The 22919-nt window shown below is 30.3% G+C and overlaps 2 protein-coding genes and 1 long non-coding RNA gene across 3 annotated transcripts; 2 read left to right on the top strand and 1 right to left on the bottom strand.

Moving 5' to 3' along the window:
- Nucleotides 1–2687: 2687 nt before the first annotated feature.
- On the top strand, nt 2688–3560 carry LOC102668174 (uncharacterized). Its single transcript, XR_417873.4, has 2 exons — nt 2688–3295; nt 3384–3560. It is a non-coding gene; the product is annotated as an uncharacterized lncRNA (long non-coding RNA).
- Nucleotides 3561–5471: 1911 nt separating this feature from the next.
- LOC100799595 (ras-related protein Rab2BV) lies at nt 5472–8017 on the bottom strand. The gene is made up of 2 exons (XM_003544113.4): nt 7523–8017; nt 5472–6178 (listed from the first exon to the last, which is right to left on the bottom strand). Exons 1-2 carry the CDS (start codon nt 7685–7687, stop codon nt 5693–5695), a joined length of 651 nt encoding a protein of 216 aa, XP_003544161.1. The 5' UTR covers nt 7688–8017; the 3' UTR covers nt 5472–5692.
- Nucleotides 8018–14215: 6198 nt separating this feature from the next.
- LOC100784447 (cucumisin) lies at nt 14216–18619 on the top strand. The gene is made up of 10 exons (XM_003545198.5): nt 14216–14311; nt 14496–14584; nt 14807–14901; nt 14981–15221; nt 15329–15839; nt 16275–16378; nt 16561–16776; nt 16874–16985; nt 17092–17305; nt 18065–18619. Exons 1-10 carry the CDS (start codon nt 14216–14218, stop codon nt 18595–18597), a joined length of 2211 nt encoding a protein of 736 aa, XP_003545246.2. The 3' UTR covers nt 18598–18619.
- The last annotated feature ends 4300 nt before the right edge of the window (nt 18620–22919 follow it).

Raw genomic sequence — 22919 nt, 5'->3', positions numbered from 1 at the left:
TCATTCTCCAAAATAAAGATAAAAATCAACATCGATGGATCTTTACAAATTAGGCTTCTTCCAATCAAGAAGGAGGATTGAGGGAGCTAATAAGAAAAAGCAAAATAATGAAAATAAATATTTGTCTTTGCTCACATCTCCGCTTCGGAACCACGTTTTGCCTCTAAGGCTTGAGTTTTGTTTCAGATCTCACATTTGGGTGGTGGAACATGGTAGCACCACCGTCATGATAATTGTTGGTCGTGTGGAAGGACGAAAGGAAAAAGAAAAGAATAAAGAGAGAAAAAAAGATAAAGGTCGCGTTGGAGAGGAAAATAAGAAAATTGAAATTCTTTGATTTTCAAGAGGATTTCATATGATTCATTTTTTGTTAATTAAAATTTTTGGTTAAAATTTTAGATATTTAATTTCTCTTTAAATTATTATCCAAATATTAAATTTAAAATGACATATATTCAATATCTTATTTAAAATAAATTACTCCATTAAAAATATCCATCCAAATACATAATTAAGGTTTGGGCAACGTGGGTTAAACCAAGCGTGTTATAGGGGTTTAAAGTAAAAGTAAAACATTAAACCCCGACATATTTCCTTAGCTATTCTTTTTGATCGAAAATTTTCTTGAAGAATAGCCACTTATATGGTTATGAACAGATATTGAAGATGATAAAAAAATTAAATTATGCAATTGCGAACTTCTATGCAATTTTACCACAATTATGCAACTATGATGTTTTTTCATAATTACTGTAATTAGAATTTTTAACTTTTTCAGCGAAACTTACATATTATTGTAAGTTTTAATCATTTGAGCTAATTAAAGATTAATTACCAATTTAAAATTTAATTATACTTAAAATTCATTATCTCTTTCCAAAGTTATATTACACGCATCGAACCCTTTTCCTCTTTGTTTACTAGGAAGGTGCCATTGAATTCTAATCACGCGCCTCATACAGTCATATTAATACGTATCTACTACGCTTAAGACGTTGAACACATGAAAGTTGAAACAAACGCATGGTTGATTTTTATGGACAAAATATTTGATTTAGTAAATTTAACAACAATAATAGTATTCTTTTTGAGTGTATCCTAAAATCTTATATAAACTACTCAAGCATCCCATTACTAGCAAATAGCAACAATAACATGACCAATAGATTACAATAAAAATAATAATAAAGTGTACGGACGAGGAAACTTTAAGTTTTATTAACTATGAAACAGTACATGTCCGTGTTGATAATTCCTTGATGAAGATATTTACTTGTAAGTTATTATAGGAGATTTAATAATCAATTATGAAATATGCTTTTAGTAGGGACTAATGCATTTAGTAGGAAAAAACGACATTTTTTATTTGTGACTCTTGATTATTTAATTATTCATTGGCTTTTCGTTGGCTTTGTAGTTGCACCGATGGATGCCGTATTGGGTTACCGCCATACAGCTTTTCCTGACCGCGTTACTCGGAGAATAATTTTTGATAGATTTTAATGGGATGATTAAGTTTTTAATTCTAAAATTATGGGGGTTTTGAATTTTTCTCTAAATTATTTTTTTAAAAATAAATTTGATCCCTAAAAATTTTCTGTTATTCAAAATAGTTCTTGACATTAATATCTCTGTTAAGTGATAAAGCGTTATAAAATAAGTCAGATCTAGGTAAATAATTAAAATAATATTTTATTAAAATACAAAAGAAAAAAGAATAGTGATTCTTAGACTCTAATACTCCAAGCACCTATAAACATACAATAATCACTTGTGAGGCAATTTATAGCTAATTCATTATTCTCATTTATAATTTGTGATGATATTCGTGATCACTTAAGTTAACAATTCAATACTTATAGAGATAATTAACACTAAAGACTATTTATAATAATGAGAAATTGTTTAAGAACCAAATATTTTTAAAAAATAATTTATGGATAAGAAATTCAACCCCATAATTTCAGGACTAAAAACTTAATTAACCTAATTTTAAATTTCAAAAAGATATCATTATAAAATAGTTTAGTTTTACACCATTATTCAATAAAAATCACTGTGTAAAATAAATTTATCGAATTTGACAAAATTATCTTAAAAATCATATTAATAATGATTTATGATTAAATGACAATATATAATTCACTGTATCATTATTAAATTCTTCAAAAAAAGTGAAAGGAAAATGAGTCCTACTATTTCAAATGGGTATTACTAGTTACTTAGAAGTTTTTAGTTTTCTTGTATTTTTGTAATTCAAAAAAAAGTGAAAAGGAAATTGTAAGATAAAAAGTATTAGTTAATACCATATAGGACACAAAATTTAGTGTATTATTTGTTTTAAAACAATAAGTTTAACTACACTTTTCATTTGGTCTGTAAATAATTTTAATCTTTAAGTTATTTAGTCAATTAAGTTACTTTGTTTCTAAGTTAAATAAATTTAATTGTGCCTCCAATATTTATTTAAAGTCTTAAAATTATTATTTTCTATTTAAATATTTGAAAATTATGATAAATTTGACATGTAAAATAATTTATTTTTTAAAAATTAGTAATTCAATGAAAACTCAATAGAATTTGAATGTTTGAAAAAATGTGAAATCAATTAAATTTGATATTATTTTTATTTCGGATGAAATTTGATGTATATTGCTTTACAATTGTACAACTTTTACAATCTTATTTGGACTCATTTTTCAAGCATATCTGCATTCTATTGTTGTCACTTAAGATGAAAAATATGTGCAAAACTAGAATATATTTATTGAAATTATTTCGTGAGTTTATATATACATCTAACTACCGTAGTTTGAAAATTTGAATTTGTGATTTCCAGGTGTCACCAAACTGAACAGATATGGAAGGGTCCGTGATCAGTATATGAATCAGACAGAATATTTATAGTTGGCAAAGCTAAAGCAGTGAAGTGGTCACACATAGCTGCTTGGCTTATACAATAAATTTCGATGCACATAATGTTACACTTACACCATCCGTTGACAACTCATGATGTTTGGTGAATCTAACGCTACATAAAAAGACAGCTCCCAAATTATTGTGGTGATTTAGTGATAAGTATTATCCATTACTCACACGTGCTCTAATTCCCCTAGCTCCCGTGTCTAGTGAGAATTGGTTGAGAGAAAACTTAATGCAAGAACCCTATTTGTTGTTTCTCGATATTTTCTTCTTGTTGGTTGGGGCAGGATTTTCACATGGGTCTATAGAAGGCTTTCTCACCCTATGGTTCACTTCTAATGGTTGAGCCTTCAGTCCCTCCAGTACATCTCTGGTTTGTTCCTTCTTGCACTCTCTTTTTTGGAATGACCAGTCTAGAATATGAAATTATATGCTAGAATATATCTTTTTTCCGCTTCCAGATTAACCAATCCGAAAGATAAAAGAAAAGAAATTTCAGAAAGGGTGCAGGAAACAACTTAGAGGACCAGGAAGCAACAGCCGCATCTCTCCCAAGATGGACTTCCTGATTCCAACTCTTGCATTTATGAACCAGTTTTAAATTAAGCTGCCCAAATACAAATTGTTTTTTCTGCTTCTTTCTCTCTCTCTCTCTCTCTCTCTCTCTATATATATATATATATATATATATATATATTGTGTTTCTAAAGCAACTTTGTTTGAACCACGCTCGGATATTAAATGTGAACACATCTCTTTATAAGATTTCAAAGCTTAATTGTAAAAAAAGTAGTTATCATATATAGTTAACCATCAATGGGGATTGAGTTTAACAAATAGAACTAGTTTTTTATAATGTGACAAATCACAATTTGAATTTTTGTTTGAAAAGTGTAAATAGAAAAGAAACTGTGAGAAAAAAATTGGCCTTAAATTATCTAACTATATAGACTAATTAAATTAATTAGTAAATTACACTAATTATTTATGAAAGTTTTATGAAATTATACAAATGTTTTTATTATTATTTATAATAACCTTTTTTAGGGGAGTCTGGTGTAATATTTCTTAAACAATTAACAAAGTTAATATGTAACGTATAAAGAAGTGTCTATGTATATTTTTCAAAAACTTAGGAATTTAGTATGTAGGAGTAAATAAAAACAGAAAATTTTATGTAATTTCACAAAATTTCAAGATTAATGTAATTTACTCTAAGTTAATTTGGTAGGGGCAATATTATGTTATTTCTTTATTTATTTATAGAATATTATACTAGAACTTCTCAACTTCTAGTGATGACCCTTATTCAACTAAAATTGTAGGATAATGTCGTTCAATTTATGTAATCAATGAACAATATTTGATATATTTTTTTCTGCCTATTCTGAACCTAATTTTAATGTGTTTTGTTGAGAGGCAAGTCGAGTACTTTTTCTTTTGATGTTCATTATTATTTTTATTAACTTCAAAACTAGAAAAAGTTGAGGAAACTGAAAAGTAATTTTATTTCTAATTTGATGAATACAAAAATGGAGGAAATTACTCCTATATATAGACTTTATCACGGAGAGAAGATAAAACATGTATTACTCTTGTTCAGTAGATGGAAAACATAATGATAGGATACTGGACAATGACCATATATGTTCCTCTTTGAACATGTTCACATCTTACAAGAAAATTGGTCCCATACCTGTTGGACCATTAACTACCTAATGGCAGAAGTGTTGTGACCAATTAAGTTGATAGGAAATTAAATGTGAATTTTGCTGGTTCTATAATTTTTACAGATGTCCTATATTTACATTTGTTCAATTTCAACGTATTTTGAGTTTCCAAATTGGAAAAGCAAATGGGGTGGTCTTTTATCTTTTCTAATAAGAAATGCTACAGGATAGAATGCAAGATGATTCGTTGGGGTAAAATGGAAAATGGACTTTGAAAAACTCTGTCTGAACTTGGTATTTTCTTGTTAACATTAAGTATTTAACTAAAATTCCTCTTAGGAAATAAAAAATAGAATTCCTTTTCTAACCAATATGAAAAATATTATTGTCTATAATATGCTCATCTGTCAATGGTTATCATACTTATATAGCTTGAGTTTTTAAACTGGAAAAGTGGTGAGACATGTTGGCCAACATGTGATTTCAAACGTTTTTGAGGGAGTGGTCAAGTTTCACTCTGAACTAGACATGATAAATGTTCAGGGATGGTTTTGGTGTCTATTTTTTATTAAAAAAAAAACATAATGATACATATAATTTTAGAGGACTAAATTAAACATTTACTCTAAATACAATATAAATAGACAATTGATGAATCAAATATATACCTAGCATCTCTTTGTTAATGATAACAAAATTGTGTTATGAACGCTAAGGTTTTATTATAAATGAAACGTACATCTGAAAGAATAAGGGCACATTAACTGAAAGAATAGTAGCACATTAACTTACACACTAGAGTTACAATATTAAAGACTAAAGTCCACTAAATCCTAACTCCGAATGACATGCAGTTCAAGAATCAGTTTACACCAAAGAAAAGAGCATGAATTGTTAACACATCATATTCATTTTCAATTGAGATTGTTGAAGACTAGAGATCATCATCCTCCCACGTCTTACACAAAAAATAAAAACCAACCTGACAAAAGGTAGCAATTAACTAGCAACTATTCCTGATGTGTTTTCAAATAACAATTTTTTTTTTTTGAGAAACTTTGCTTTTCACCCTCTCATTTTCTACATGGTAACCCTGTTAATTAGTTAGAGCAACAACTTCTATTGCCAGCATTACTGGACATATTCGAGACATTTATGGTAGTTCCTTGGGGAAGGCCAGTAGAGGAATTAGCCTCTTGTGCTGCCAGTGCCTTTTTACTTATAATGTGATATATATCAAACAAAATGGTTTGGAATGCCTTCTCAACATTGTATGCCTCCAATGCTGAAGTCTCTAGAAAGGACAAACCTTCCCTCTCAGCCAAACTTTGAGCATCTTCAGTAGACACTGCTCTCAGATGATTCAGGTCAGATTTGTTTCCAGCCATCATGATAACAATGTTGGAGTCCGCATGGTCCCTTAGTTCGCGAAGCCACCTCTGCACATTGTCAAATGTTTGCCTCTTGGTTATGTCATACACCAACAAGGCTCCAACAGCTCCTCTATAGTAGGCACTGGTGATAGCTCTGTACCTCTCTTGCCCTGCAGTGTCCCATATTTGTGCCTTCACAGTCTTCCCCTCCACCTGCATAAACACATGTTTTCCAAGGAATTGATTAACTCTTCTTGCAGGTGACATGACAATGAAAATATTTTAGCAATGAAAATTCAATTCCTTCATTTTCTTCACATAGGCAAATCATCAACCATGTTCATCTCTTGACAATTGACATTTCTGCTGATCTTACTTATCACAGCTGACAGCCCTCAAACCACAAGCATATTATTCTCATCATACAGATAATTTTATTTCTATTCTTTTGGGGGAGAAATTTTGCATACTGTTATATAATTTCAATTCAATTTTTTTAGGTGTAAAATCTAGATGTGTTCTTAGATGGGATTACACCAGCATGGCAGTACCACATCTCTTTTTCATAGATACTAGCATATAGGATGAGTTGCAAATATTTATTAACTATTGTTCAATGGAGAAAATATCTAAATACACCCTGCAGTTCTTGAACCTTCCAATTTGCTTTCTATTCAATCCAATAAAATGTATGAATAAGGTTTTAAAAAATGGTCTCCAACTGTGATTTGGTCTGCAATATCAAGGTGTGACTGCAACACGATCACAATTTGGAACCACATCGGTCACATTTGTCCGCAATTTATGGCGATATCAACAAACACGACAAAGCCGCAACGTGACCGATATTTAAAACCTTAGACTATGATTATTGCTAAGAAATGCATTTCACACACATAAGGATTCTTGTCACCTAGTCTTCTAAGTACAAATTAAATTTCATCACATGGTAAAAACTAATCGTGCCACACTGCAAGTACAAAAACTGGTGTTAAAAATGTAATAAAATTAGTCATGAATTTTTACCCAATAACAATGGATTCATGGATTGTTAGCATTTCTCAAGTAAAAATAGAAAGAGAAAGTTCTCCTAACATCGTGAAAGACCAGTTTATTGATGACACCATGTTGTGACATGTATTATGATTTTACTGGATTAGTGCAGCAACTTGAAAATATAAGAACTTCTCATTTAATAACTTCCAATTTTCAAACATCTCTTCCGACATTATTCACTAAAAATCAATAAGTTTTTTGAGAACTCGTATGTAAAAGCATCTCTGCTCTTAGAATGTACCAGTACCAATTTATGCCTTTTTCTTGATGAGAACCAATCCAATTAAAACACAACAAATTCAATAAAATTTAAACCATTGAGTGCATTATTCTAAAATAACATGATAATTTTCCACTATAGTCAAGAGCCATTCCTTCATCAAAATTTTCCCGAATCAATCAAAGAATGTACAAACCAACAAAATTACAATAAACCTCAATCCAAAATTAAAGTAAGAAAATGAAGCACATAACATGCATTGTACACATAAATAAACCAACCTGCAATGTTCTGGTTGCGAATTCAACCCCAATAGTAGACTTAGATTCCAAGCAGAACTCATTTCTCGTAAATCTGGAAAGTATGTTAGATTTTCCAACCCCGGAGTCCCCAATCAATACGACCTTGAAGAGGTAGTCGTATTCATGGTCCACTTTGTACGCCATGCAAGTTAAACGATGGAACGTAAAATCAAAACTGGGTTTGCGGTTAGAGGGATTTAAGATTCAAACTTTGGTGCAAGTTTTGCAGAGGAGTGAGGAACAAGGAACAGGGAAGGAGAGAGAGAGAGAAGAAAGGGCACATTACAAGGCCAACAACGTGAGCAGAAACAAAATTAACGGAAGAGAAAGGAACTTAATTTGAACGGACTTAACTATGTGGGATTCCAACGCCCACGAAAATCGCAACGTGTTTTTCTTTTTATATTATTAAATTATTAATTATTTAATTATCAATTGTTATTCATTTTCAAAATTTCAAATTAATGAGTGCAATAATAACTTATAACTGCGAATACCACCCCATCATCAGTAAAACAAAAACCGTAAGCAAAAATACCACCACATCATGGAATAAGGATCTTGTTACATAAAACGGTTTTTTTTTTTTAAAAAAAAAAGGTTATCTAAGTTATATTAGGCTAAAATATATTTTTGTTTGTTTTTCAGTTTAGCTCTTTTTTTTATTATATAGATTTTTAAATTTTTATTGTTAATATTTGACTTATTTAAATCTATTAAATAATAATGTGATAATCTAATTTTAAAAGTGTGTTACACCATCTTTTAAATTGTGATATTATCATTTAATTGATCATGTGATGGATTTAGTATTGATTTGTCTCATTATCTCTTGATGATTCGAGACTAGTAACATGTCAAAAGTAAAAATTTTAAAATTTATACTAAAATAAAAAATGTTGTATGTAATAGGCTGACAGAAATATATTACAAATAAAAATATATTTAAATCTAGAATTTAATGTATATACATGGAGAATATAAAATATTTTATATCATCATTTAATCATAAATTACTTATCATATGATAAATTGTGATTAGTGTTATATAAATTTTTTTATACCGTATCCAATACATAATTTTTTTCTCTATATTATATATATCTCAATATCTCTACCTTGCCCATGTAAAATGAAAAAAAAAATAAGGTTGTTAAAAAAAGTATCCAATACGAATTTACTGTTACATAATCGATATCTTATTTATTAATAAGATTATCATAAAGCCATTGAGCCAAGCTAAGGGTAAAAAAAATAGGTCACGTCATCCAATATTCTTTTAATAATTGAAGCCATTGACTTGATGATTTTTAAAATTCCTGCTTTGTGACCTAATGTCTTTGACAATAAATAATACAGTAAATAATAAATTAAAGCTCTTTGCTTGATGTTTTCCAAGATTCTAATGTCATGGATTTCTTGAAAAATTCCAAGCGTTACATTATGTTTGGTTTTTAAAAGAAAGGGGAAGGAAAGAAAAATAAATGATTATTTTGGGTTTTAAATATGTAAATCAATAATAATTTAGTATTTGAAAGAATGAAAATTACAATTCAATTCCTAAATATGTAAAAAGTGTAACAATTATAATTTATTACAAATTTAAATGCAATGTTAAAGATCTAATTTAATTGTGAATTATAAATTTCAGGAACCAATTTATTATTAAATTTATATAATGTAATTATTATACTTTTTATACATCCAACTACTAAATTATAATCGTTATACACATTCCATGATCAAAATGGTCATTTACCCAAGGAAAGAAAGAAAAAAAATAGAAGGGAGATGATTTTTTGGTTGTTTAATAAAGGAGAAATGAAAGCAAGGAAAGATAAAATATTTCTCTAAATCTCTTATTTGGTTGTATAGAAAGTGAAAGGAAAAACATATGAAAAATAACATAAATATCGTCAATAAAATAAAAATTACTCAGTAAAAAATTTATAGAAGCGTGACAAATTAAAACCTACTTTATCGTCGTTAAAAATCCTTTACCTTCTTTTCTATTTCTTTTGCTTATCTTATCCAGGCATAGCATTGCCAATAGATCATTATTATCTTATATGTTCTATACTAATTTTATCATGTCAAATTTGAATATCAAGTGCAAAATCAATTATCAAAGTTTGATTATAGAAAATGAATTACCAAATCCCTCAAAATTTTTGTTTAATACTAGTGGATTTTGAGCTAGTTGTTTATAAAGTCATCAAAGGATCGTCTTGAACATATATTCTCCTCCACAATGGAAATAAGATGTGTAGTATCTGAGCCGGAACCCATAGAGCAATGGTCATATGGCCCCAAGGAGTGGAACGTTTATAAGAGAAAGCCAAAACCTAGTGAGATGGAATGAGTTTATAAAAACCATTGGTCGACATTGGAACATTTCCGATCGAGATTGTTCTTCCCTAATATCTTTGCCACTACCGCGATTAATGTTTCCTTTTCTGTTTAGTCTGAGTTAAGGTTCCTATAAAATGTCAATAGTTTCTTTCATGAGGCTAATAGTAATGTGGAAAAAAGGAAAAACAGTCCTTAATCGGCATATATATCTAGTTCCGGCTTGAAGAAAGCCCATGTTTTGTATTTTTTTTATTTTGTTTGTTTTTTAATGCAATCTTAACTAATGTGAGTTTAGGTACTGCGTGCTGGCTAGTACACAGGAAAATGGTCCTTGTCTTTACGTAAGCTTTTGACAAGTTAAAGCAATTATGTTTTCTTTTGATTAAAGGAACTCGATCTGTACCTTTGTCTTTAGTATAAATTTCCTAAGATGAATTAAAAAATCAATTGGTGTGTTCTGTTCCTCCTTTTCGTTTCTGCATTTTGTACTTAATGCACTCCTTCACTTTTAGTAACAAATTAAATGGCACCAATCGACTAGCCATGTGAATTTGTATGCATCGATAATGGAAGACAAAGGTCTTCCATGGGACGAGGGAACATTCCAAATTAAAACTTCTATAAAAAATTGTATTGAACTCTACTTCTCTTTATTCCATAATTAACCTATACGCCACACAAATGGAACCTACTTGTGCAGAATATACCACACATATGCATCATACGGCTTCATATAATTTCAAAACTTCTAGCCTTCTCAACACAATCCCCCAACCCCAAATCATCGAGAGGCTGGAGTGCTTCCTAGATTTGTTAGAGATTCTACCTTGACTATAATAATAGTTAATGTTGTACATTGGATTGAAGGATTGAGATTTTAACTTAAAATGTGATATTGAATTTATTTATATAGTGTGCCCTCATCCATTAATATGTAAAGATCTTCCATATGTTTATCCCGTCACATAATAAGGTTAGCACATGTGGTATTTGTACTACTCTTTCCATTTTTATTTGTGCTGAAGACAAGTTATATAAGGGCCATGGGGAATAATATAATAATGTCTTTTCTTATCACTCTTTTGAATGAAAATTAATGCTTTTCTTTCTACCAGGTATCAATAATTTCATTAATTTGTTTTGTCCAAGATAGTAGAGGTTGATTTTTGGAGTTGTGGGCATGGTTCAATTGCCGAAGCTATGTAAAAAATGATGTACAAGTACAGAATTTCAATCTGTGTCATGTGCTTTTAATGTATTCAAACAGGTATGGTGGTGACAACGATTGTGACCACCTTCCAAATTTAGGGTTGAGTACAGAATTATTAGGTGACTGAAACACGAGGAAGCAAAAAAAAAAAAAAAGCAGATACATAATCGCCACCAACTTTTTGTCTTTTGCTAAAATGCTTGAAAAATGGCAGATGGTCCCATGCCAAAATCAAATTCCAAAATTGTTTTTTAAGATATAATTTTATATATAAAAATTAGAACATAAATTTTAATAAAGAATTTATTAACAAATTAAGTTTTTTCAATTTAAAAATTTAAATGTATTCTTATCTAGTATTATTTTCTTATTTTTATTTATTTAAAATATATTAACATAATAAAAAAGTTTCTTAATATTGCAAGAGTTTGAATTTTTTCATATGACTTATTTTATTTTAAATTATAGTAAAAAATAAATAATAAATTGAAAAGTCTCCTTATGTTTTGTTAATTTAAATTTTAAAATATATTATTTTTGTTCTTCAGTTTTTTGTTTTTTAAAAATCTTAATAAAATATAAAAGTTAGTTATTTTTACAGAAAAATATAAAAGTTATTCATACTTTATATTTGTGGAAATATTTTCTATTTTTAAAACAAGTTTCCGTTAGTGTATCTTTTTTATTTTATTCCTTCAATTCCTTTGCTATGCACTCCTTCATGGAGGTTGTTTCTCTAAGTGTTTCCCAATTGATCTTGGTGTTGGAGTGTTCTTTGCCCGGTCCATTCAGAAAAAAAAATAAAAAATAAATGAAAGAGATCGATATATTAAATATTACATTCAATTTCTATCATAACGTCATATGACTCGTCATTATATTACTTAGAGCAACTCTTACCTTGCAAAAAAATTTATACACAAGTCACAACATGCTCTTAATCTTAAAACCTTAAGGTTGTGTTTAGATAATCATGATCTTAAAATTTTAGAGAATTTAAACTATAAACTTCAAATTCTTAGCTTCTACCTCATGAGGTCTAAACCTTGTTCATTCTTCATTCCACCCCATGTTGTCCATTCATTTTTTTTATTAAGAAAACATTTCATTAATAAGAAAAGTACTTAAGTTGAATACAAGATGTATCCATCTCAACGTACACTCCCAATACAAAGTAAGAACAACAGAAAAGGAAGGACTAGATAGCATATTATTCCCACTGTTTCAAATAAAGTCCAAGGACATGCATGGCCCCAAAACAAGCCGAAGCTATACAAAGCAAATTGCTAGCGCGCTGTACACTTCAATTCTGAACAAGCTATACTTAGCATGGATCCTACCAATACAATCCTGAGTCACGAGGAAAAGTCTTAACAACACACATTCAAATACTTTTTAATGCATTATTTATTTTTAATTAAAATTTATTAAAAATTAAAACATCATAAATGATATTCATTAGACTTAATTAAATTTTTAATATAGGTCTTTTCAAATTATTAGACCGTTAAGTAATAACCTAATAGACAGAGTGTCACGTAATTACGTTTTATTATAGACATCTCATTATCATGTCATCACCCTCAATGACGTGGCACTGACATGTCAATGATTGGGTGTAATGACGTGACACTCCGTCTGTTATACCATCACTTAATAGAAGATTACTAATTGCAGGTAGTAAACTGAAATTGAAATTTTTTTCATATAGGTATTTGACAAAAAAATGAATTTTTAGATAGTAATTTAAAAATGACATATTTTTTAAGTATGAGAAAATTTATTTATATTTAAATCATATATAATTGATGTTTTACGATCTATAATCAATGTACACATGTAACATTTTATGTTTTTTTTTACTTTTCCTTCATTATTCTCTAGACACAAAATATATATGATCATTTGATCGTGTTAGGTTCTCTTTTAGCTTAGTTCACATATTAAATATATGCATCTTAACTCTTTAATTTCACCTAATATTATCTTACTAATCTACTTCAATTGATTAAACATGATAAATTGGTAGGTGAACTATTGTAAATTTCAAATAGTATTTTTTTTATTCCTACCAATAAAAAATATTTTATTAATTTAATGTATTTCTTATATTAAATGAAAAATTATCTTTAAAAAATAAATAGGATAAAGTCTCTTTAAGTCTATGTAAAAATAAATTACATATCTGTTTATCAAGTCATTTTAATTAATTTTTAATTTTTTTTGAAAAATTTACAAATGATTATTAAATAAAAGTGTTTTAGAAATAATTTTTTCTTATTAACTTATAAGATTTACTTTTAAACATAACTTAAATTTATGATTATTATTTTTATTTTTATTTTTAATAAAGTTTATCATTTTATTTAAAACTAAATTATTTATTTTGATAAAATTCTCCTTTAAATAAGTAAGGAATTGAGTGAACACAATTTTGTAAGGTGAATAATAGAGTGTAGTGTGTTACTAAAAATTTTCATTCACGGAATCCTATTCCTACCCTCGAGACATGCATGGCTTCTGCTTGTGAAATGGAATGAACTCAACTTAGGCAACAACTAGAACATGTCACGTGACTACAATCCAAATGAAATCGTCCCCTTTTTCTGTTTTATAGTGTAACTATTAAGAGAGTGCAAATTGTATAGAAGGACCCAACATGGTAAAATAATCACGTACATGGCATAATTATGAGCATGTTTGATTTCCAGTCCAACTTGTTGTGCACGAATTCTGAGATCAAATCCTATGGTGCACTGCAAACTAAACGCAATAGGAAGAGTGGAGATGCTTTTGCAAACTTCATTTTGTCACCAACTTTTATTTGCAAGGGATACTAAAACATGCACTATATATTGTTAATCTGATGCATTCTCAATCGGTGCTGATGTATTTTTCTAGCTTCCAAGACTTTCATTCCGTGCAGATTACTTGTTTTTCGTCCTTGATTGGAGGGGGATTTAAAAAAAGAAGAAGAAGGAAATATATGAATTATGAAAAGCAATATGCATGCATAAATTGTAACGTTTTGATGGTCCACACCATGAATGTGTATATAAACACACATCATCAACCAATTTGTCTACTGTGATATCATTACTAACCTGACAATGGCAAGTAGATCTTCTGTTCTTCTTTTGCTTCTCCTCTTTAGCTTTACTTCACTTGTGCTGAAATGCCACTCAACTTCACCAGATGACCTCAAAGTAAATACTACTAAATATACTTCTATATATTTCTCTGTGTATGTATGTTACCAGCATAACTTTCATTTACTATAATGAAACTAGCTAGCACAAATTACCGTGGTACATCATGCCTTTTATGTCTTTCTTTAGCTAACAACATGTGCATATTTTATTGTTTCTGATAATTATGTTCCGAATGCAGACTTACATAGTCTACACCGGCAATAGCATGAAAGATGAAACTTCTTCATTGTCCCTTTACCAAAGCATGCTTCAAGAAGTTGCTGACAGGTCATTATTCCACCATATTTTTATGCAATTAAGTTTTGAACCAGTTGGTGTGACAAGTCTTACAACACAAAATTGTTAAAGACAACATAAAAGTATTGTAATGTTATGAGTCTCTAAAGTTGAATTGAAGTTGGAAGTTTAGTACACACTAAAATTTAGAAAGAAATTGCAAAGACTTCTTTGCCTAATTTAATTTCATTATTTATATTCATATAATTTCAGCAATGCTGCACCTAAGTCTGTACTGCACCACTACAAGCGTAGTTTCAGCGGCTTTGTTGTGAAGCTAACAGAGGAAGAAGCTAATAGAATCGCTGGTAAGTAACTATTCTGTCATTTCGAAAACTTTGCTTGGATTTGTAGATTTATTGAACAAGAAATTTGGTAATAATGCAGGACTTGATGGAGTGGTGTCTGTCTTTCCTAATGGAAAGAAACAACTCTACACGACAAAGTCATGGGATTTTATTGGCTTTCCACAACACGTGCAAAGATCAAACACTGAAAGTGACATTATTATAGGAGTAATTGACACTGGAATCTGGCCAGAATCCGAGAGTTTCAATGACAAAGGATTCCGTCCACCACCTAGTAAATGGAAGGGAACTTGCCAAATCTCTAACTTCACTTGCAACAAGTATTTTTTATTTCACTAAAACGATAACTTCAATTCACTTGCTTAATGAATATATAGATGCAAAGAAGTACACTATACTTACAAATTTTGCTATGTTGTTCTTGCAGTAAAATAATTGGTGCCAAGTATTATAAAGCTGATGGATTCAAAATCAAAGATCTCAAATCTCCAAGAGACACAGATGGTCATGGGACTCACACAGCATCAACAGCAGCTGGGAACCCAGTTAGCATGGCAAGCATGTTAGGCCTTGGACAAGGCACATCAAGAGGAGGTGCCACGTCGGCGCGCATTGCTGTCTACAAAGCGTGTTGGAATGATCACTGTGATGATGTAGACATTCTTGCTGCATTTGATGATGCAATTGCAGATGGGGTTGATATATTGTCAGTGTCACTTGGAGGATCCAATGATCAAAACTATTTTGGAGATGCATCTTCCATTGGAGCATTTCATGCCATGAAAAATGGAATAGTGACAGTATTTGCAGCAGGGAACTCTGGTCCATCTCCTGCATCCGTAGACAATTTATATCCTTGGTCAATTTCAGTCGCTGCTAGTACTTTAGACAGGAAGTTTGTTACCAAGGTTCAATTAGGAGACAACAGAACTTATGAGGTAATGTGCCTTCCTTATTCTATTCTAGAACATGACTTACTTAATTCATCTTCTAGTTGATGAGTTCAGAATTTAAGGTCACATCAAAACCTCATTTCTTGAATGCAAGCTAAGCTAATTAATTCGGATTGTAACTGATGATACCAACCTTTAATTAAAAGTTCTCTTTTTATATAAAATTGTAAAATCTGTACTTGGCTAGTTTATTTAAACTTATTTATGGAAGAAATTGCTTATTTTAATAAAATAATTTTTTTATTATTATTTTAATGTATTTGTTTAAATTTCTTCTGTTTAAAAAATGTTTTCTGTTTATTTTAAAAAATAAATCTTATTTGTTTCTTAAAAAAAACACCTACATAAAAAAGAGACTTATTTAAAGTTACCTTTTTAAGTTTAAACAAACTTACTTTAATCTCTTTGTTTCATGCTTAGGGAATCTCTATAAATACATTTGACCTTAAGGGAGAATTACATCCTCTGATCTTTGGTGGAGATGCCCCAAATACTAAAGCAGGCAAGGATGAATCTGAATCCAGGTAACTATCCTTGATGTCTTTGAACTAAATTAACATGTAAAAGTTAAAACATGAACGTTTATGGTCAAAGACCAACAATTTAAGTACAAATATATCTTGTGTGCTTCAAAGTGGCATTATTGAAATAAAGGAAACGTTCCAAAAATCTGTAACTTGTCAATGAAATTATTCCCACGTTGCAGGCTTTGCCATCTCTATTCATTGGATCCAAATTTGGTGAAAGGGAAAATTGTTCTGTGCGAGGACGGAAGTGGGTTAGGCCCCCTCAAAGCTGGTGCTGTTGGTTTCCTGATACAAGGTCAGAGTTCAAGAGATTATGCATTTTCTTTTGTCTTGTCAGGATCTTACCTTGAGTTGAAGGATGGTGTCAGTGTATATGGCTACATAAAGTCTACAGGGTATATATCAATTAGATACAATATTCAGTTACACACCAACAACAACCATTTAGAGTACCACACTAATCTAAACTGAATTGCTTGAAACACCATGCAGGAACCCAACTGCAACAATATTTAAGAGCAATGAGATAAAAGATACTTTGGCCCCCCAGGTAGCCTCTTTCTCATCAAGGGGTCCAAATATAGTTACACCTGAAATTCTCAAGGTACATTTCTATGAATGAATAATCAAACATATCTCTATCAGGTAACAATACTTGTCATGACTTATTCTTTTTCTTTTTCTCTTATTTGTTTGGTTTAATGTTTCAGCCGGATTTGATGGCTCCAGGAGTCAACATTCTAGCTAGTTGGTCTCCAATTTCCCCTCCTTCTGATACTCATGCTGACAAGAGAGAATTACAGTTCAATATTATCTCGGGAACATCAATGTCTTGCCCGCACGTGTCAGGCGCAGCAGGGTATGTCAAATCATTTCATCCTACTTGGTCTCCTGCTGCTATACGCTCAGCTCTAATGACAACAGGTAATAGAATTGAGAGTTGTGACAACTTATTTCATTCATATGAAGCGAGGGCAAATCCTGGTGCAGCGGTAAAGTTGTGCCTTGGTGACTTGTTGGTCATGGGTTCGAATCCGGAAACAGTCTCCTTGCATATGCAAGGGTAAGGCTGCGTACAACATCCCTCCCCCATACCTTCGCATAGCGAAGAGCCTCCGGGCAATGGGATACGAAGTTTTTTTTTTTATTTATCTATGAAGCCTAGATATGGGATATGATACGGATACCGAAATATTTTTGAAAGTAAGGATACCATGCATCCAAGATACGTTAAAAAATTATAAAATAAACTCCCTTATTAGAAGAACATCTAAATTTGCTGAAAAGGAGTTGTCATGCTTGAAGAAGAGAAAAGGGATATGTCTTGTTTTTGTTTATGTTTTGAGAAGAGAAAATAGTTATGTTTTATTTATGTCTGGACTTTTTTTCTTTAAATTTTAAAGTTAAAAAATAACAAAAAATTCAAAAGTGGCTCAAGACATATAGAAAGCATCTTGTATGGAAGTCGTATCCCAGTTGTGTCTTACATTTTTCTCAAAAAAAAAAAAAAGTTGGATACATATCGGAGGCATATCGTGTACGACACGGGTAAGACAGCGATATGTTTTCATTTTTGAAGTATAGGGTTCGTAGATGTTTATGCATGAAGAAACACTAAACTTAGTTAATAAATATTACTTATAAATGTTGCTTATAACATGTTTTTTAACTAATCCCTTGCAGTTAAACAGATGAGTCCTGTGAATAACCGTGACACTGAATTCGCATATGGAGCAGGCCAAATTGATCCCTACAAGGCTGTGAAACCCGGTTTGGTTTATGATGCTGATGAAAGTGATTATGTGAGATTTTTATGTGGACAAGGCTATAGTTCAAAGATGTTAAAACTCATCACAGGGGATAACAGCACTTGTCCTGAGACACCTTATGGAACAGCAAGGGATCTAAACTACCCTTCCTTTGCTCTTCAAGCCACACAGTCCACACCAATTGTAAGTGGCAGTTTCTACAGGACTGTTACAAATGTTGGGTCACCAAATTCCACATATAAAGCTACTGTGACTGCTCCTATAGGACTAAAAATCCAAGTGACCCCAAGTGTTTTGTCGTTCACTTCTCTTGGTCAAAAGCGAAGTTTTGTGCTTAGTATTGATGGAGCAATATACTCAGCTATTGTGTCAGGTTCTTTGGTTTGGCATGATGGTGAGTTCCAAGTTAGGAGTCCCATTATTGTGTTTGATGTACCAATACCATGATGGCTAGTTTGATGCATTGAATAAGGAGAAGCATTTGCACGTTTGTATGATGCATTGGAAAAGGAAAATGTGAGACTATGCACATTCCTATTAGGTTGTGCAAAAAGTTGCATAACCAGGGTTAAGGCCATGCATATATTGTCCAAAACATCCTAAACTTTGAGGCTTTCTACTCAACTTCATCTAAAAATGTCTCTTTTTGCTATTTTTCTGCCCTAACTCTTAAGAATTTTAAATCCAAATAAAATAAAAATTTACTCACATGATACAAGGCAAAAATTATTTTCTAGCAGTGTTAGACCGATGCGGCACATGACAACAAATCGGTTAAGTTTGATGGAAAAGGAAGGGATGAGCTCAATGAAGACAGTTAACGAAGTTTTAACGTGAAAGTTTAAAAATTCATTTTTTTAAGTGACCTGGCATTAGATAATTGGTTGGACAGAAAAAGGGACATATTTTGAGACTGGTGATTTCAATATGTCTCATGTCATGCACACTACGTACTCGACTTTGGCTAACTTGCGTACCCATACATGGGTTCGCAGGGTGCAACAAGAATGTTTTTAAGGGTACGCACGGTGCGAACATTTCTTAACCGTATAGATTTGATAATATTTAAATGGAGGGTACAGATAATTTGGGTATAGGATGGTCATAAAGCACCGAATAATACTGTTATTATTTCATTTTATTTTTTATTTTCACTCTTCGTCTCCCCTTTTCTCCTCATATTCCTTTTCTTCCTTCTCACCACCTCCTTTCTCCTTTCTAGACCTAGCAAATTTTCTTGAGTTCTTTTTCTAAGATGGGTTCTGACTGGTCTCAGTTTTTCAATCAGATCTGGGTTCACGATTTTGTCGGAGGTGGTTCATGGTGGGTTTAGTTTGGTGGCAATGGTTTTGCAGTCTTTATTTTTATTATTTTGTTCTCTGTAATAGTTATGTTGCATGAATAATTTCAGATACATGATGGAAAGCATTCATTGTTTTCTTCTTGTTCTCTGTAATTTGTTTTTTATTCCGATTTGTCTTGAAGACTTGTTCTGTGTATTTTTGTTGATTTTCTGTATTGATTTCATAGACCTGAATGTTGTTGTACTTTATTTTCATAAAGAAGATGGATGTTATTGGAGATTTGAACATAAAGATTTGAGTTTAATTTGAGAAACGAAAGGGAATAAGGAATAAGGAATATGGAATAAGGGCCGGCAATGACGAGAAAAAAAAAATAGGGTGAATGAAAAATAAAAAAATATAATAGATTTTGTGTTATATGTTTTTTTTATTTTCTATATAGTTATATTGGTAGAGTGATTAGGAGAAAATATGAAATATTTTTCATCCAAAAGTAAATGAAAAAGATATTAAAAAAAATAAGAGAAGAAAAAATGCTGATTGAATTTTACACTTGTCACCGCACCGTTCAAAACATAACTCCTATCATTATGGATTTGAATCTTTGTGGCATCCCACATTGGCATGCCGTGCATTATGCATCATAAGAGGACAACGTCCCTTCACGGGTTCATCGCCCCAACTTCAGAGGACAAATTAAGAACATGCATGTGAAGACTAGACAGAGGTTGGGACCAGAAGAAATTAATCAAAATATTTCTCGTATTGTGTTTAATTAGAATAAAAGAACAACAAATGAGATAAAAATGAATGATATAATAGAAAGGAAAAAATGTTGTAAAAAAACATTATGAATTATGTGTAAGAATAACATTATTGTATCATTAATGGTATTTATTCCATATCTACGCACTTGCTGCGAGTGCCATGAGGTTCTGCGTAACAGGACAATTCATTTTGTGTATTGAGAAGCTTAATTCTAATGATTAATTAATAGGAGAAAAATAACAATGGTCTTCATTTTTGCTTCCCGTATTAATTAATAATTTTCAATGGTTAAGTCTACTCGCGTCTTGCTTGATAAAACAGATTAATTAAGGGGTTTAAATGATTTAAAATTTCAGATCTCTTTTTAATGAATGGTTCAGGACTGTCACATTAATTAGCAATCACAATGCGTGTTTAATTTAATGATAGACAACATGAGCATTGAGTTTATTTCTGGTCTAATATGATTTTTAATTAGAAGAAAAAAATATATTTGGTTATTATTAAGAATGCGTTTGTTAGGAAGAAAGGAAGGAGATATAAGGAGAGAGAGAAAGAGAAAATAGATGAGAAATAGGAAATAAGATGTTAATAATAAAATTCTTTTAAAGATCTAAATAATAAATTTTAGTGTGATTTGTTTCTTAGCTAGATCGTCAGGCTATATAGTGTAGGTGTCTTTGTCTTTTCTTTGCTTGTCTTCTTGCAGGTGTGTTGGTTGAGACATTTTTTACTTTGCTCCTTTGCTGCTAAGATTTCTTGTTCAAAGAAGTAAGTAGTGAAAATTATAACTATTAATTAATTTCTCAAAATTACATTTGAGAGGTAAGAAATCATTTAATTTAAACCAATGGTAACATGTGACCATGGTGGTCACATGTCTCAAAATCTGCAAGCAGCAGTTGTATATCACTGCTTTGCTAGACAAAATATCTTTATACTACTGACACAAATTTGAAAACACATTTTTTACTTTTCTTTTTTTCTTCAGGTTTCACTCTCTTTGTTCTGGTGCTTGCTTTTCGTACCTTCCAATGAAAGTGTGAAATGTGTTTTTTAATACTGTAATAAAAAATTTACATGACCTATGAAAATATCTTGTGTTCAATACTACTGTTCCTATCGAACAGAAGATATAATATCTTTATGCTAGCTTGTCTTAAATATGACGGCTTAAATTCTTTTAACTTTTTCTTTGTCCAAAAATTCCAATGCTTACATGCATTCTAAGTTGAGTAAACCTTGAAGTCCTTTGTGCCTCTTATATAATACACAGGTTTTGTTCCGTTTTGTTGGAATAGCTAGAGAAGAATCACACATCACAAATTAATTATAAACAAATGAACTTGTAATTAGCTTTGGAGGCTTGGACACAAATCACAGGTTACTTGCCACTTAAAATAGGGTATAGGCGTTTCAAGCTTGGTACATGTTGTTAAGAAAACTGGAAATAAATCCATGCATTGTACTGTGAGTTATTTAATTATAGTAATAAAAAATGAGTTTTGCTAATTTATAGCATTGATTAAGAAATTAAAAAAAGAAAATACTTAATAAGAAAAAAGATTGTGTACTGATAATGTAAAATATTTTATACATTTATGTTATTATAATCTATTATACATGGTAAGTTTATTGAGTTTTAAAATAATTATTTTAAAATAATTTATATTGTAATTTTTAATTGAATAACAATCCAATTTTTTTTACACCGTTAGTATATAAATATTAAATTCATATTTAATATAAAAATTATAGAAAAATGCAAAAAAAAAAAAAACTACAGACACTATAATTTTCTATCTCCCAATAAATTAAAAAAACTTTCTATTTCAATTTTCTTAAAGAGTATCTTTATGATCCTGATTAACATTTTCGTTAAAAAAATAAATTTTCATTACTTTTAAATAATTCGTATTGACATTAATTTATTCAAAAAATTAATAAACCAACATTAATATGAGAGAATAATTGTTGGTGCCATATCATACAACTTGCGGTAGTAGTTGAAGTTCGTTTGGATAAGTGTTTATCTCTTTCTCGTGCACAAACTTTTTTACCATCTTAATTTTGTTTTGAGGGAGCATCGATCATTTTGTGGTTTTCAATTGATCATTCTTTTGAAAAAGTGCCATATCATTTTTTTTTTTTTATATGTAGAAAATGAAGACAAATACACGGGTTTACAACAACTCATGGTTTGGAAAAGTGTTTAATTCTTCCTCTTACTTATTGACCAAAAAAAAAAGTTTCTTCCTCTTACACAAACTCTTTTCATCATCCTAATTTTGTTTTGAGGAACCATCATTTTGAGGTTCTCAATTTAACATTCTTTTTGCGTGTTAAAGTTCTTCTTTGAAAAGAAAAAACTCATAATAATGTTAAAAAAATTATACAAGTCATTAGGTGTAACATAATTTTATATACTGATAAATTCAAATAAATATTTTATTATTTTTTACAATAATTTTTATATTAATTAGTTTAATAATTGTGCAAAGTGCCTTAAATCATAAAATTTAAAAATTTATGATTTGACCTTAGTCAAAATTTATAAGGAAATTCTTCATAGACTTTAAAAAATAACTCAAAACTCTAAAAATCTAATATCAATTACATTTCTTGTAATTCATATAATTATGTTTTATTTAATAAAATAGTATGAAAAAATTAATATTAAATTCAGAAATCTTTCAT

This window comes from Glycine max, chromosome 14 (genome assembly GCF_000004515.6).
Source record: "Glycine max cultivar Williams 82 chromosome 14, Glycine_max_v4.0, whole genome shotgun sequence".
NCBI classification, from domain to species: Eukaryota; Viridiplantae; Streptophyta; class Magnoliopsida; order Fabales; family Fabaceae; genus Glycine; species Glycine max.
Note: the sequence above shows the minus strand (reverse complement) of the source record. Positions and strands in the feature narration are given on the sequence as shown.